General features: G+C 41.1%; 1 protein-coding gene across 11 annotated transcripts in view; it reads right to left on the reverse strand.

Moving 5' to 3' along the window:
* Positions 1-1,885: 1,885 nt before the first annotated feature.
* The window catches only part of ARHGAP32 (Rho GTPase activating protein 32), a 320,343-nt gene continuing 306,365 nt past the window's right edge, over positions 1,886-15,863 (reverse strand). For all 11 annotated transcript variants that reach the window (XM_035265066.3, XM_035265065.3, XM_078339806.1 and 8 more), the window contains 4 exons: positions 14,936-15,007; positions 11,406-12,284; positions 9,672-10,717; positions 1,886-7,943 (listed from right to left, as the gene is read on the reverse strand). In XM_035265066.3, coding sequence (XP_035120957.3) covers positions 5,688-7,943; positions 9,672-10,717; positions 11,406-12,284; positions 14,936-15,007 — 4,253 coding nt within the window. In that variant the 3' untranslated portion in view covers positions 1,886-5,687. The remainder of the gene's footprint in view (positions 7,944-9,671; positions 10,718-11,405; positions 12,285-14,935; positions 15,008-15,863) is intronic.

Below are 15,863 nucleotides of genomic sequence, written 5' to 3' on the forward strand. Positions count from 1 at the left end.
ATGCTCAAACTGTCTTCTACGGCCTAGCATTCTCCGATAGGGGAGAAACACTCTGCAGTTATTAACGGGAAATGCCGATGCATCTAATCACTTCGCTTTCTCACAGACCGTCAAATGCAGGGTGAACTATTCAGCTTTTGTTTCATTCTCCCTTCTCAGCATCTTACACACCAACACCTACTTTCTGAGACTCAGCTATCCAAACCCTTTGGTAGGAGAAAAGAACAAGAGCCCCGGAGTAACAAAAAACAGACAACACGAAGGCCACACAATTCAGAATAAACTTTCAGGGCTCCAGTTCAGAACTGCTTTTGCTCCCCAGATTAGAATCACAAACAGAAAAAGTTAGAGGAAGATTTATAGGTAGTTCCTAGACAGTAACAAAAAGTGACAGCAGCAAAGACATAAGAAACTTAAAAAAAAAGGTACAAAGACATAAAAAGGACTGGCATTAAATCACTTGGTAAAAACGCAAATCTTTTATCTCGGCATGCCCGAGGATATCCTTAACTTACGTGTGGTGCCGTAATCCACTGATATTAAGTGATGAAACTACACTGGCAACAAAATTTGTGGTTGGAAATATATTCTGGAGGTACTTTGATTAAAATGCCTAAAATAAAATTAAACCTTACTTTTAAAGAGGTACACTGTCAACTGTATGAAAAACATAACTAAAATATCTTATTTCTAATGTTTCCAGATGCCCAAGGTTTTACTGAATGGGGAGTCAATATCACTTTAAAATGTGCCTGTTCCTGTACAATCACAAATGACTAAATTCTCAACCACCACCACTGTATTTGTTACTGATTCCTTAGTGATAAATACACATTTTAAGAGGTAGGTGCCATATTTTTGTCAGTATAAAGGAAGTTTGGTGATGAAATAGTTGGCATGTAAAGCAGAATCCCGAAAACTGAGTAGAAGACCCATTGGAGTTTTGGCTGTATCTTTTCTTTCATCCCATCTGAGCAGTTTCCATGGGAACATTTATTCAGGTCTGAGGATGCTTACTGAAGCAGATGTATCTTTGCTGAGGTCTGGAGTGTGATATGCAGGCACAGAAGAGACGGTTGGCTCACCAGGGCCATATGGAATAAACAGGCAACTTTCCCCATTGCTGGCAAAATAGAATAGGGCCCTAACACCTTAAAATGAAGAATGATTTGTAATTTGACTCTTAGTAGGAAAACCAATATTCAATAGCTGAATATTGAGGGTCCTCCCCACCCAACCTTTAAGTCATGGTTGATACTGAAGTATTTATTTTGAGAACTGTGGCAGCAGAAGAAACTCTGGAGCCCTGCTGGGCAGCTGGGTCACTTGCAGTACTTGGTTCACATCTAGAGCCACTGTCTCAGTGACACTTGATCTGTGTTTGCTCACCACAGGTGGTCTTGTCTGAGGCATTCTTTTATGGTCATTTCCCCCTTAAGAGAAAACAGGATGTCCAAGATGTTTCCTGGGAGTCTGTAAAAAATATACTTTTATTCAGAATCCCCTTTGAAGGATCCTGAGATAAGCCGATTCAGTTTCCTGAGAAGTACTCACTCAGGAACCAGGCTGCAAGAGCGGAGCGTGGACTCCTTCAGGAGCAGGGAGCAGCAAGTCAGCCCAGACTCTCCAGGATCAATCAAGAGGCCTTTACCGCTCTAAAGAGAACAGTGTTTGACTTGGGGGAAATGAGGCCAGGCAGCAAGAGATGGTAAATAAATAACAACAGAAGACACTTAGCCCCTTTCCCCAAATAACCTACCACTGGACATAATACGAGGTGTCATAAAAACATGTGCTTTTGGTCCTAAGTTCCCAAATCAATACCCCCACTCTTTCAGTATAATTCATATTGGTCAAAAAGGAAACACATACACAAAGCAGTCTGTTTTAACCTGAAATAATTCTGTTGATATTTGAATTGCTTTCAGTGGGACATTCGCTTTAAACCACAAGGTATCTCCATCTCCAGGTACAAAAATCCCTTTTCCCTCCCCTGCCACCCCCCACCCCACCCTGCAACCAAAGAAACAAATGAAACCCAAAACCCACAACTCAGCTTCAAATAAGTTTGCAAGAAATGAGACTCTAAATATTTACATACGGGGCAAGAAATAAATCACAAAACTATTTACAAAAATACACAAGCTTATATGCATTACAATTTACACCAGTTCACAAAAATATTAAGACATAAAAAAACACTATATAAATTAAAGTTAAAAACTCAAAAGTATGATCTAAGACTTCCTAGGATGCTTCTCTCATGCAGGTCATGGTTGAAAAATCAGGTTTTTCTATCTCAGAATCTAAACTGTAAAACCATTTTTATTCTTTGAACATTAACAGTACTAATCAGATAAGGAAAAAAGACCCTCTGTGCACACTGACATTATCTTGCACACATTATAATACACCATTCCTGACATTTCTGTAACACAGTGCTGAAAATCACATGCCTCTAACCATGTGGAAGAAGTAACTCTCTGACATACTTTTGCTTTCATTATTACTTTCTTACACATTCTGCTCAAGCAATACTTTGCCAGCATACTAAATGGGTGACTGACAGGGCTGAAAACAGAGAAATGGACTTTGCAGGCTCCTTCAACTAAAGGGGCAAATTTCAAATGTACATTGTTTGCAACTGTTACTGCTCCAAATGTAACCTACTCCTCTGTCCCCATTCATGTTAATAATAGTCCCTGCTCTCTACAGAATTAGTCCTACAATTTTTCAACCTGACCCTAAATTTTAAAAAATGCTTTACCATTGTAAGAAATGGGCAGGCCCTACTTGTGGGACCATCCCAGGGACTTGCATGTTTGAAAGGAAATTGAATATAGTAAGAAATAAGGCTCAGATGAAATTTATTGATAAGAAAATGGCACCTCTGGGATTGTTAGCAAAATTTCTAGCCGGACGTCCAGGGAATATTTATTTCAATCAGACCAAACTGTGGAATCAGAGTTTTGCCAAAAAGATAATATCTGGAGGCATGGCTACGAAAATGTCAATAGGATTAAATTACGGATTTAATGTATAAGGCAGCTCCATTTCCTTGATCATAATGCTCCACATCAAAATTTGAAAGTAATTAACATTCTTCAGTTAATCTATTTGTGAAGTCACACACAAGGTGAACTGTGCTGAGGTATCAGGCTCACAGTGATTTGCCGTCTGGTTTCCACCCCACAATATTAGAAAGGGAAAGATGCCGGCAAAGTGTTTCAAATAACTGAATCCAAAGTTAAGGCTGTTGCTAGCATGCATTAATGAAGCAACTTGAGATTTTATCTAAAGTTTGTGTTTCACGCTTATACCAGTAATTGCAGTCATCACTCTATATTTGAAATATTTACCTGGTATTTCTAAACCTATAGGACATTTATTAATAAGGAAATTGTTTTGAGGAATTGACCCTACTATTTATAAAATAGACTTTAGTTTCAAGACTAAACAATCTGTATGACAACAAACCCACAAATATTAAAACTGGACTGGACTCCCTGGGTTACTTCCTTTGGGCTCTCAGTTACTAAAGCCATGTGTAACTCCTCGTCACAGCAGCCCCTCTTCCTAACCTCCATGCTGCTAGTGAGAACTTACAGGGCTGGTGTGTTCTCCAAAGGGCAATGAGTTGCCTACTTGACAAAAATATGATTAAGGTAAAAAAAATAGTGCCACATATTCACCGAAGGTCAAACTTTTATATGTAGCACTTAGGGTGTTTTTGTGCCAAAATGGAAGTATCCTATCAGGTTTCCTCACACTTTGACACCAGTTGGGTCTGTACTTTTAATGTAGAGGCCTAAATTTCCACAGACCTTTTCACATATGAGTGTTTCAAGAATTCTACTACAGTTTTTACTGCATCCCTCCAATCAATTCTAGGGGAACAAAATAAAACCTTATAGAATATTTCCACATATTAATGTGTTGTTCTTAAAACATTTTATTTTTCTAAATATAAACCCTTAAAATGCACATTATTTTTAAAATAAAAACTGGCATGAATCCTAATCTTTATACAATTTCACAGCAATAATAGCAGCATGATTTTAGCCTCTTAAAAGATTTCCTCCTTTGCTCTAAATAAAAATTAATTTCAAGTTCTAAAAAGCCAGAGCAGCAACCATCCAGTAAATGGAATGCAATACTCCTAGTGTCTTCTACAGACCAAGCATTTAAAATACGTGAATGTATAAAGCTTGAGTATTATTAAGAGTTATGGAGTGAAATGACAATCTAAACTCAATTTGTAAACATAGGACTGCCTTGCTAGTCTGATGTATTCTGGGGGTAGAGGGAGCTGAGAACATAGAACTGAGTTGGGCTAGAGAGTTCCTACTCTAATAGGGAATGCAACTTCAAAAGTCGCGGCTTTTAAACATATTTAACATGTCTCCAGAGTTATAAAGAGCTATACCTGAAATGCTGGTGTAGATGATAATTACAAGACTGTGACCACACAAGTACAGAGTAAGCAAACAACAGTAATGCCTTAGGACAGCAATGATAACTGCCCAGAACTCCAACTGGTGAAATGGGGCTGTGTACTAAGTGGTTATTGCGGGAACTTGCAGTCTAATAATAGATAACTCGTAGCTACTTAAATAATTCCCAGGGACCCTGTACTCTGGTTTAAAAACAGAAACAAACATGTAAATTTATGTCCATAATAAACTATGTGTGTCTATCCAGTCAAACCATGCTGGGGTTTTTTTTGTTTTTTTAATTAAAGAAAGTTGGTAATTTAGGAAAATCAATGGTATAACATGTTTTACTAGAATTACAATTCACCAAATATTATTGAGGAGTGGAAGAAGAAGAAAACCTGAAGGCGGGCAATGCAATAAAAGCATGGATATAGTTTACTGGTGCTAACAAAGTTCACTGGCAATGAGAACTTAACTTTGTTTCACCTAAGAAGCTTCCTTAAATTCGAACTTTTAAAAATTCCTTCTGTCATAATGAGCCTGTTCATTGAACTGTGAGGAACAAGGATGAAAAAAATATAAAGAGTATGGTTTAGCCTGAGTCTAACTGGTCTGATGTTTTATGATGACACTACCAAATGTTTAAAGTCTTAATTTCTTATTTTTAATTATAATATTGCTAACTGTCTGACTGACTGATCTTGAAGGATCAGGGATTTTTCCATTACTCTAACTGAACACAAGATCCTTCTCAGATGGGGAGAATGAAGTGAGAACAGTGTGTCGATCTGGGCAAGTTGTGCAGCTACGGAAGGAGAAGCAGGAACACAACAGGGAATGCAGAAGCCTACCAGGAAATCCATGTGAACTGCTCTCAATTTCTCAGCAAATACTAAGAAGAAAGGTCAACGCTGAATTCAGATTCAGTGAAAGGCAGTCCTCAAGCTCTTTCAAGCTAGCCCTAGATGGCAAGTATAGCCTGTGACAAATTTCTCTACTAGGTTTCAGCACAGGGCTTTACCATCCTTCAGATCTTTTTAAAAGACAAAAATGACAAGTCTATAGATGGAAGAGGTGGTAATGAAGCAGGGAAGGGGAAAAAGATGGTGATTTGTTTACTTTTATTATCTTTTTTAAATGTTGTCAGGAGTTTTATAGTATTTTTTGTTTTTTTAATCTTTTTGCTTATTGAAAAAAATAGAACAGTCCACTGTCCAGCAGAGGCTGCTTCAACTCTATTGCTCCCAGGGCTCATTCTGCATGGATCTGTGTTTCAGGATGCTGCAAGGACAACTCTGTGGGCAGGAAGGCCCCTTGACCCAAAGCCGTAGCATAGGTCCTGCTCTGTGGATGAGGAAAGCCAGGAGGCACATACGTCCCCCCCATGCTGCCCCCTCCAAAGACTCCTCGCTGGTGCTGAGGCAGGGAGTGGTAATCCTCCAGGTTATCATACTGGGACACTACAGTCACACTGCTCTGACGCTTGACGTGTGGTTGGTATTGGTACAGCATACTGGGGTCCCTCTCCACGTTCTGGGTATGATGGAGTTTGAGGCTATGACTCCTCTCTGGTTTAGGGGGTGGGACCATTGACTGAGTGAGGTGTTCTTCCTCCTTGTAGCAGTCTCTGGAGTGTTTCTCTGGGGCAGAAGGCTGCCTAGCCCAAGGCCGTTCCATCTCTTTGGAGAGCCTCACCTCTTTGTGGTTCAGTCTTAAAGATTCTTGCCCAGATGCAGCATATTTTATTCCAGAGTTATGGTAGCCAACTGGCTCAGAAGTGTCTGGAATCCCTTTGGAAACGTAATCTAACTGGCCAGCTCCCTGGGGATACGGGGGCCCATTTTTTGACTCACAGAACTGCCTATGGCTTGCTTCCTGGTGTGCCCTGTGCTCAGGGAGACTGCAGCCCATGTCGGGAAGCTTCCTGCTCCTCAGGCTGCTCTGCTTCTGAGGAAGGGATGGCTTCTCCGGCTGCGTGCTACCATGGCCTCCGTGGTGGTGAGCTCTATCCAACTCTGCCTCAGGATGCCTCCTATAGAAGCGGTCCTCTCCCTCGGGACTGATGGCCTTGGCTGTGTGGCGGCCCTCCTTTCCTTCTGCCACTGAGAGAAGTCCAGTTTTCCCAGGATCTGATTTACTCCGCAGATGAATGACGTAGATCCCACCCAAGTCATCCTGCACAGCTGGGGTCATATTATCGTATTGAGACATGACAGGCCCTTTCACTTTCTGCCGAGCACGGCTCTCTCTCCGGATGGACTGCATGCGATATTTTTCCATGTCCTCAAGATCCCATGAGGTGTAGGTGTGCTTTACATCAGCAGCCGGAGGAATGTTGACTACATTATGGTCGTTGGGAGAGAAATAGCCAGTTGCATTGGCCCGGGGACGTGGAGGCAAACCAGCGTAACTGTACAAGTTCTTTCCCTGCAGTCTAGGATTGTAGAAAGCAAAATCTCGACTGGGAAGGCGGTGAAGGGGTCTCAACTGGACTGTGCCATAGGCATCCACATCACACAGAGCCCCATCTGGACTGTAATAGGAACTAGAAGAACTAGAATATGGGCTATATCTGTAGTGGACCCGGCCATTCTCAAAGTAAGGCTGAAGCTGAGTTACATGATAATCTGAGCGGGCCTGGGAGGACTGATATGGCTTATATTGGTACAGGGGTCTTGGGCAGTAGGCTGGCTCATCATCTGGGGGAACTTCTGTCCGTGAAATGGGAACAGAGCGAATCATGGAAGATGGCGGGGCATGGAGAGACTGCACTCTCCGGATGGTAGGGTACGGCGGAATGTCTTCAGGATAACAGGCATTCCTAACAGAGGAGCTCAAAGAAGACACGTACTCGATCCGGCTGCATGGCTTGGAGTGGTGTCCAGATGCGTTTCTTCCTGGGGCCACGTATGTGTTATAACGAAGACCCATGGAGGCTGGTGGCTCTGACCTGGCACCATATACTTGGTGCTGCTCCAATTTATTGTGATGTGGAGGTACACTCTGGGGACGGTACTGGCAGCTTGGAGTCATATTGAAATGCAAACAGTTTTCTGGACCAAAGGGTTCAGCGGCGACATCAGGCCTAGCAAAGGAGGAGTAAACTGTTTTCTGAGAAGCATGCTTAGGTTGTGGGACAGGAACTGGTAAAGGCAACACATCATCCACAGAGGCGGATGAAGCAGTGACAAAGGAATGATAATTTGAACTGCTGGTGGCATCTGTACTGCTGGAGTGTATGGCAGCAGTCATCTTATTCTCCATCGTCCTGGTCGGGGGCAGTGGTGCAGGAAAGCCACAGGGGTGCGCAGAGACAGACTCGGCACGCAGGTGCAGCAGTGGGGCCCGTGCACCGTCCCGCACTTTCTCAGGCAGGCCTGGCTGGACAGCTGTAGCCATGTGACACTGAGCAGCAGCTGCACCACCGTCACTGATGAAGACAGATGCAGGATCATCCATGGCTCGAGGTTCAAGTGGCCTCTCTGGAACTGGAACTACTCCTTGAACCTATTGAAAGATGATAATACTATGGTCTATGTTTTGTTTGCTCTATGAATCAAGTACTAATAAATTTGTAACTCACAAATTGAGGCTGGTTGGGTAGCAGATTGAACCAAGCCATGTGGTTGTAATGAATCTGTACCCATTGCTACGAAAAGAAGGCTTATGCTGCTACTTTGTACAATGGCCAGTATCATCTTTGGAGAACCATTCAAGGTTTTCTAATTTATGAGAGGTTTTAAATGTGAGATGAGGTTGCCTATGGCATTACCCAAGTAACACAGTAAAGCTTAAAAATACATACCCAGTTCTACATATTATCTATTAGTACATACTGTTCTATATATTACCTATTAATCTAGCTCAGTCTCAATATCAAGGACATTTTTTAAAAATTAAGAGTTAATTCTATCATCTGGAGAGATTTCTGAAATCCACAGTTGTACACAGTGTACATTTTAAGCCTTCAAAAATAGGGAAAGGGAATACTCAAATCAGAGGCTATTGCCTCTTCCCTATCTTTGATTCCAACTAGTCTGACCCACAGGCCAAAGATAATCCTCAAACTGCAAACATGCTATCCTTGAGAAGTAGTAGCTAGACACAGCATCCTCCACTAAAGTCTAAAATCTTTTTTTTTTTAATTAATTAATTTTTTTTTTTTTGAGACGGAGTTTCGCTCTTGTTACCCAGGCTGGAGTGCAATGGCGTGATCTTGGCTCACTGCAACCTCTGCCTCCTGGGTTCAGGCAATTCTCCTGCCTCAGCCTCCTGAGTAGCTGGGATTACAGGCACGCACCACCATGCCCAGCTAATTTTTTGTATTTTTTTTTTTTTAGTAGAGACAGGGTTTCACCACGTTGACTAGGATGGTCTCGATCTCTTGACCTCGTGATCCACCCGCCTCAGCCTCCCAAAGTGCTGGGATTAAAGGCTTGAGCCACTGCATCCGGCCCCTAAAGTCTAAAATCTTAAGTCCTATTAATAGTTCAAGGTGAAAAATCTTAAGTCCTATTAATAGTTCAAGGTAACCATAAAACAAACACAAACACACACACACACACACACACACACACACGCACACACAGAGCCTGTGGCATTTTAAAATATGAGGAAATTCAGGAAGAAACCCTCGCATTCTGCATACTACATTCTCTCATTGAAACAGGTGCCTGACTATGAAACAAACCGCTAGTGAATGCTAGGAAAATAACAAAAAATCCCAAGGCACTATAATCTCTTATACTTCCAAAAAGTCTGCAAGGCAAAGTCTTACAAATGTTTTGAGAATAAAGTATTTTCCTTGTGTAGCTGTGAATAATTGGCAGAGGGTGGGCAAATGACTTGCCCAAAGTCACAATAAGTCAGTGATGGAGTTGAAAAAGAAAAAGCAACCCATAATTTTAAAGCCCACTTTGTCTCATTTGATCATGATTTCTTTGTGTTACTATGAATAAACAACTAAGACACTTTAGGAGGAAAAGGGAGCAGGTCATCTCCTGCTATACAGACTTAAGCTACAGTCGTCTAGAAGCTACTCCTTTCCTGGGGAAAAGCCAGCATCAAGGTAATGGCAGACTCCAACCTCAAATGGGAACTATTTCATGGAAATCAGCCACAGAGCTTAAAAGTAACTGTTGCATCTGACTCAAAGATAGCAACACACCCTGCTAAAAAAGTGACATACCTTTGGTAAAAGTATATTTCATCTCACTGATATCCTCCCCTTCTTACCTTGTGGGAATTATTTAATCCTATATTGGTTGCTGCTTGTACCTGCCCCACGACTAGTGGCTGCTCTGCAGATCTCTGGGAAGGTGGAGGGGGAAGCGGACGATTAGTTCTGTGTGTGCGCTGAAGGGTGGCAGCAGCAAAATCAGCAGTGGTGGGTTGCTCAGCCATATCCCAGCTGGCTTCCTTGGTGCTCATTTGGGCTGTTGCTGGAGTAGCTGTCATGTAAGTCATGTTGGCTGTGCTGGTATTCTCTTCGGGGGACCCAGAAGGATGGCAGATTTTATCTCTAGGTAAATTAGGAGGTGTGGGTGATTTGTCTGCAAGGGACCCAGAAGGAAGGAAGATTTTATCCCTAGGTAAATTAGGAGGTGTGGGAGATTTGTCTGCAAATTCTGAAGGGTGATGGGGTTTATCCACACTTGCACCAAGGTAAGAAGGAGGCTGATCTCCATTGTAGAAATGAGGTGGAGACTGATCCTGATCCATGAAGGAGACAGTTGGTATACTGTTCTTCCCAGCCTGGTCTTCAGGGAAACTTGCATGATCATCAGACTTCTCTGAGTCTAAGGTAACTGAAGTAATTCTGGCCTTTTCTGGGTCCCCAGACAAATAGGTTCGATGTGGCTGATTCCCTGTTAAGTCTACTTGGTGGTGTTGCTCCCCAGATTCAGTTGTGTTGGAATGGGTAGGATCCCCAATAGCTGTTGTCTCTGGGAGAGGATGGTCACAGTTTCCTGGTGGATTATTCTGGAGGTGGAACTGCTCTGCTGGTCGATCGGTTTGGATATAGGCCTTATCAAGAGTAACAGCAGAGTAAGAACTGGGCAGATCATCTTCAGTTGTAGCCACCGCTATGTCTCCATAATTTGTATACCCAGCCTGAGAGGTCCCTGGTCTCTTCAATGACTGAGTTGAGGCTTGCTGTGCAGACTCAGCTAATGCTAGCGCCAACATTCGGGCAACATTTTTCGGAGGCGGTGGTGGTGGGATAAGAGAGACTGAACTGACAGGAACGGAATCCTGAGGGGGGTCATGGGTAACTGCTCCTAGTAGGAAATTGGGAAAAAAAATGAGAGTGAAAAGGTAGCTTACGTTATCCTAAATGGAAAGCCAAACACTCCCCATGTGATCATTAAAAACAGGTGCCTTCCATATTTCAAAATGGCAATCCATGATCTTCTATCCCACATGCAAATGCTGTAGAAAACACATCTGCTTCAGAAGGAAAACTAAAACAAAGAGTGTATAAAGACCGCAATTTCCTCTTGAATTGCTACAGAGATGGGGGGAAAAAAAGCAGGTCCCTCACCTGGCTCAGAAAAGATTGCTTAGAAAACAAGCTTCAAGTGCTTGCAGATTGTTATTATGAACAGTTTTTACATTTGATGGTGTAGGCTGGCTTGTTAACTTGGAAGGCTACAATAAAGATACTTTATTAGAAGAGAAAACAGAATCAAGAGCTATGCAGTTGTGCAAAAATTATCCACGAATTCTCACTGTCCAAAGATAAGGGGACTTTTGTGAAGATTTGAAGCAGGACCATTGGCCCTTTTGGGGAGCTTTGTGTGACTGCTTTTAATTTAGGGCTTTGAGCCATCAGCACCACCCAGAAAAGCATTCTCTTTGATTAAAGGCTAGCTGTGGAGCAAATTTCTCTCTTAAAAGGCACAGATGGCACACAGGATTGAAGATCCCTCTTAACTTAAAGAAAGAATGGAGGAAAACAAACGGTACCTGTCTGAGTCTGTCCAGAAGCTACAGCCTTACTCTGACTGCTTGAGACAGACTGATCCTCTTTCCCTGGCAATTCTACTTCTTCAGCAGCCACCTGGTCCAGGGGCTGGACTTCAGATTCACATCCTTCTTGGGCCTCTGTCTCATTTGTTTTCATCTTTACTATCTGGGTGGGGGATCTATTTGTGACATCCCTTTCTTCAGCGCTTTTGTCCCAGGTAGAAGATGATGTATTCTGAGCTGTGGTATTTGAGACTGTACCAATGACTTCTGACACTCGTGGTGGTAGGGTCACTGAAATTGGCTCAGATATGCTCATAGAAGGTGATTTGCTTAATTTCCGTCCTATCTTCGGAGAGAAAGCATAGACGACCTTTTCAGTAAAGGAAGATGGCTTAGATGATTTCTCTTCAGTTGGACTCAAGTCCAGGGTAAAGAATGGACTCAGTTTCTCCTGAAGAGGAGAGAGAGGTTCAGAGCTTGCTGTGCTTCCTGGAGTCTGACACTGGCTACCACCTGTCTCTGCATCCTTTTTATTGGCACTTGGTCTATCCTTGCAGTATCCTGGTGAATCTAAAAAGGAAGCACCACTCTCCAGACATTCTGATTCAGCCTTAGGAGGACTACATTGAAATGACATTGGATCAAAATCCAGGCTGGCTACTCCAATGTCCGGTGGGCTCAAGTCAACATCCTCAGCTGAATGAGGAGACATAAGGGCTGGGATATGAAGCAACCCTCCTTCCTCCTCACTCTCATTGTCATGAGGCAGGTTATCATAGGAGTTACAGCGGTTCCCCAGCATTTCTCCATTAAAAGAGGCAGACAGTGCATCACTGGAAGATCTGGGTCTTCTGGGGCGGAAGAGCTTAGAATCACCTAGAAAAAATGAATAACAATATCAAAGTATGACATCCTGGGATACACAATGCTATGGTAAGTCACCTACTTTCATAGCAGTAACTTACTCCCTAGGTGAAGAAAGTGTTACTTCTCATTTTCCTTCTGAAAATTCTTTCAGTGCACATAGATCATTTAAATTTGAGATAATAGAACTTCCAAACCAAATGCTAAATAGCAAACGTGACAGAATCAGAGGGAGAATGCAGTATTTCGTGTCTGGATAGGAAAAAGACCTCAGAATGCTCGGATTCTATTATTAATCCAACACCGATTCTTGGTGTGGGTTTGGGCAAGTTTTTCATTTCTTTGTGTCTTATTTTATCACTGTTCCTCATATGACTTATGAGGTGGAATTAATCACCTTGAGTGGCACTTTGAATCTATAATAGCAAAATGGATTTTTTGGGGGGAGGAACATCCTTATAATATTCAAATTTCTAAATAGCTTGAACTTCTCTTCTCAAGTAAAACATATTTACAATCCCACAAAGTATCTACATATATTTAGTAAAAAAATTCCTTTCAGATACTTAACAAAAATGTCATCTTTTTTCTTTCAGAACAGGCTTTAAGTTTTTCAAGCAGAGTCCTCAAGAGTGGCAGAGAGTATTACATAATTTAACAACATTGCTAAATATCTAACTGGTAAAAAAGAAACTCTCTATTCTATTAGGATTATTTTAATTGCCATAGTTAAAAAGTAATTTAAAGAGGCAGAAACTATCTTAATAAATATAAATACATTGGCCGGGTGTGGTGGTTCATGCCTGTAATCCCAGCACTTTGGGAGGCTGAGGTGAGGGGATTACCTGAGGTCAGGAGTTTGAGACTAGCCTGGACAAAACGATGAAACCGCATCTCTGCTAAAAATATAAAAGTTAGCTGGGTGTGGTGGCACACAGTTGTAGTCCCAGCTACTTGGGAGGCTGAGGCAAGATCATCACTAGAACTGGGGAGTTGGAGGCTGCAGTGGGCTGAGATTGCACCACTACTCCAGCCTGGGTGACAAAGTGAGACTCTGTCTCAAAAAAAATATATGTGTGTGTGTGTGTGTGTGTGTGTGTGTATGGGTGACTGGCACATTTGTGAATGGGTGTGCATGTGTGTATATATACACACACACAATATATATATACACACAAACATGCACACACATTCACAAATGTACTGATCACCCATAAAATTAATTCCTTACAAATATCTTCTGCTTAACATTAGTATCTACCTAGCTTGCTGGATTGTTTTTGTAGGTTATCTTGACTAGTTCAATTGAACATCTTGGAAAACTCATATGATGTCAACCACACAGATAAAGTGATGTGGGAGAACTTCTGGAATCAAAAGCAAAGCTATTGGTCATGAGGATCTGGCAATTAGAAGAGTTTTTAATGAAGATGAAAAAACAGACCAAGATGATGATACCTCAGGATATTTCAAAAGAGCAAGATTTCACTTGCTCTTGAGTATCACTGCTTTAAGAAAAGCCCTTTGGAAATCAATGTAGCTCTTGGTTAGTATTTTTTAAAAGGATCTTATTTATAATTCTGCTGCAATGGCAAAACACAATTCAAATAAATAAATAAATGTCCTATTGTGCTATTACATGGTTTTAAAAAAATAAGAGCTTCTTCCAAATTGACATTGAAGTAATTCTTTATTCTAAAAATTAGTGCATAGATATAACCATAATCCAACTTTTGCTAAATAAAAGATAAACTTATTTGCACATTTTTTTAGTTTTGTTGTTTAAGTTACATTGCAGTCAAACCTCTTTTCATTCTTAACCATGAAATTTTGGTCCCTATTTTAAGAAGGGTTTTTTTTTTTTTTTTTTTTTTTTGGAGACAGAATTTTGCTCTTGTTACCCAGGCTGGAGTGCAGTGGCACAATGTCAGCTCACTACAACCTCCACCCCCTGGGTTCAAGCAATACTCCTGCCTCAGTCTCCTAAGTAGCTGGGACTACAGGCGTGCACTACCATGCCAGCAAATTTTTGTATTTTTAGGAGAGACAGGGTTTCACCATGTTGGCCAGGCTGGTCTCAAACTTCTGACCTCAGGTGATCCACCTGCCTCAGCCTCCCAAAGTGCTGGGATTACAGGCATGAGCCACCAAGCCCAGCTGAAGATTTATTTTAAGTTGCCTTCTCCAAGTACTAATTATCCTTGCAGAATGAGGACCACATGTAATCAATCCAATCTATGAAATTTAAGATCAGGTTAAGCCATTTGCAAGATAAAACACTACTGGTCTAAATATCAAAATTACTTAATTACACACTTTATAAAATTATGCTATTGTAAAATCTAAAGAAGGACACAGTAATAACACAAGTTTTCACTAGACATTAATAAATATAAATGGTTAACTTGAAATATTTTGGCTATTTTTATGTAGTCATAAAAATAGCCAAAAGTAGTCATGCCAAAAATGAAAAGATTAAAGATTGCTACCATGTGAAAGCATCAATGAATTTTAATCTGAATAATACTAAATAGATACTAGTATTCCTAGGAAATGAGTTGATAGCCTATTTATTAAGTACAGATATGTAAAAATATACTCAATTGCAGTATTCTTTTATGCAATATATTACAGAATAAAATGACGGATGCTTTTAGTCTTACCATCAACTGCATGGAGAGACGTAAGAGACTCCTCACTTTTAGCTGAACGGAGGGTTCCTTCTGCCCTGCCACCTGAAGAATAAAAGCCAAATAGTGTGAAGATTTATTATTTGTTACACAGTGGTTAATGGGATCAGTGTTTTTCCTGATACATTTAAGAGTGATTAGCTATACACTTTGACAGTAATTTAGTACCCTATTATACAATGGGTTACATTGTTTTCAAATGGTTTCCATGTGAAAAAAATCTCTTTTCTGAAGGATTATGAATTTAAGCATAGAGATTAACTAAGATGCTTCTTTCTTTTATATTTCCTAAAGACCAATATGATTTCTTGAGATGATATCATACTGGATTATTGTAGGCCCTACACCTAGGGACTGGTGTCCTTATAAGAAGAGAAAACACAGAGACACGGAGATGGCATTTGGAGATGGAGGTGGAGATTGGAGGGATGCTGCCAATCGTCAGAGCTGGGAAAGGCAAGAAGGGATTTTTTTTCCCTCCCTTTGGAGGGAGCACAGCCCTGCTGATACCTTGATTTCAGACTTTGAGCCTCCAGAACCATAAGAAAAAAAAATTCTGTTGTTTTTTACTATTCGACTTGTGGTAATTTGTTACGGGAATTCTGGGATACGAACACAGGTAACTTTACGTACATATGCTGAATCTTATTCGCTAAATATCTTCATCCTCTTTAACCCCACAGAAGCACTAGGAACACTTTCTTTTTAAGTCCTCCCTCCTCTGTTGAGGACAGCACACATATCTTTTTTATTCTGTCTACCTTTCTAATCATTTCTTCTTACTCTCCTCTCATGACAACTCTTCATTTCCCATCTTTAAACATCGCTTCTCTCCAGAATTCCGCCCTAAACTGGCTTCTGTTCACTCTGCTCCCATCTCCTGCAATACTATTCTTAGTCC

This window comes from Callithrix jacchus, chromosome 10, assembly GCF_049354715.1.
Source record: "Callithrix jacchus isolate 240 chromosome 10, calJac240_pri, whole genome shotgun sequence".
Lineage (NCBI taxonomy): Eukaryota > Metazoa > Chordata > Mammalia > Primates > Cebidae > Callithrix > Callithrix jacchus.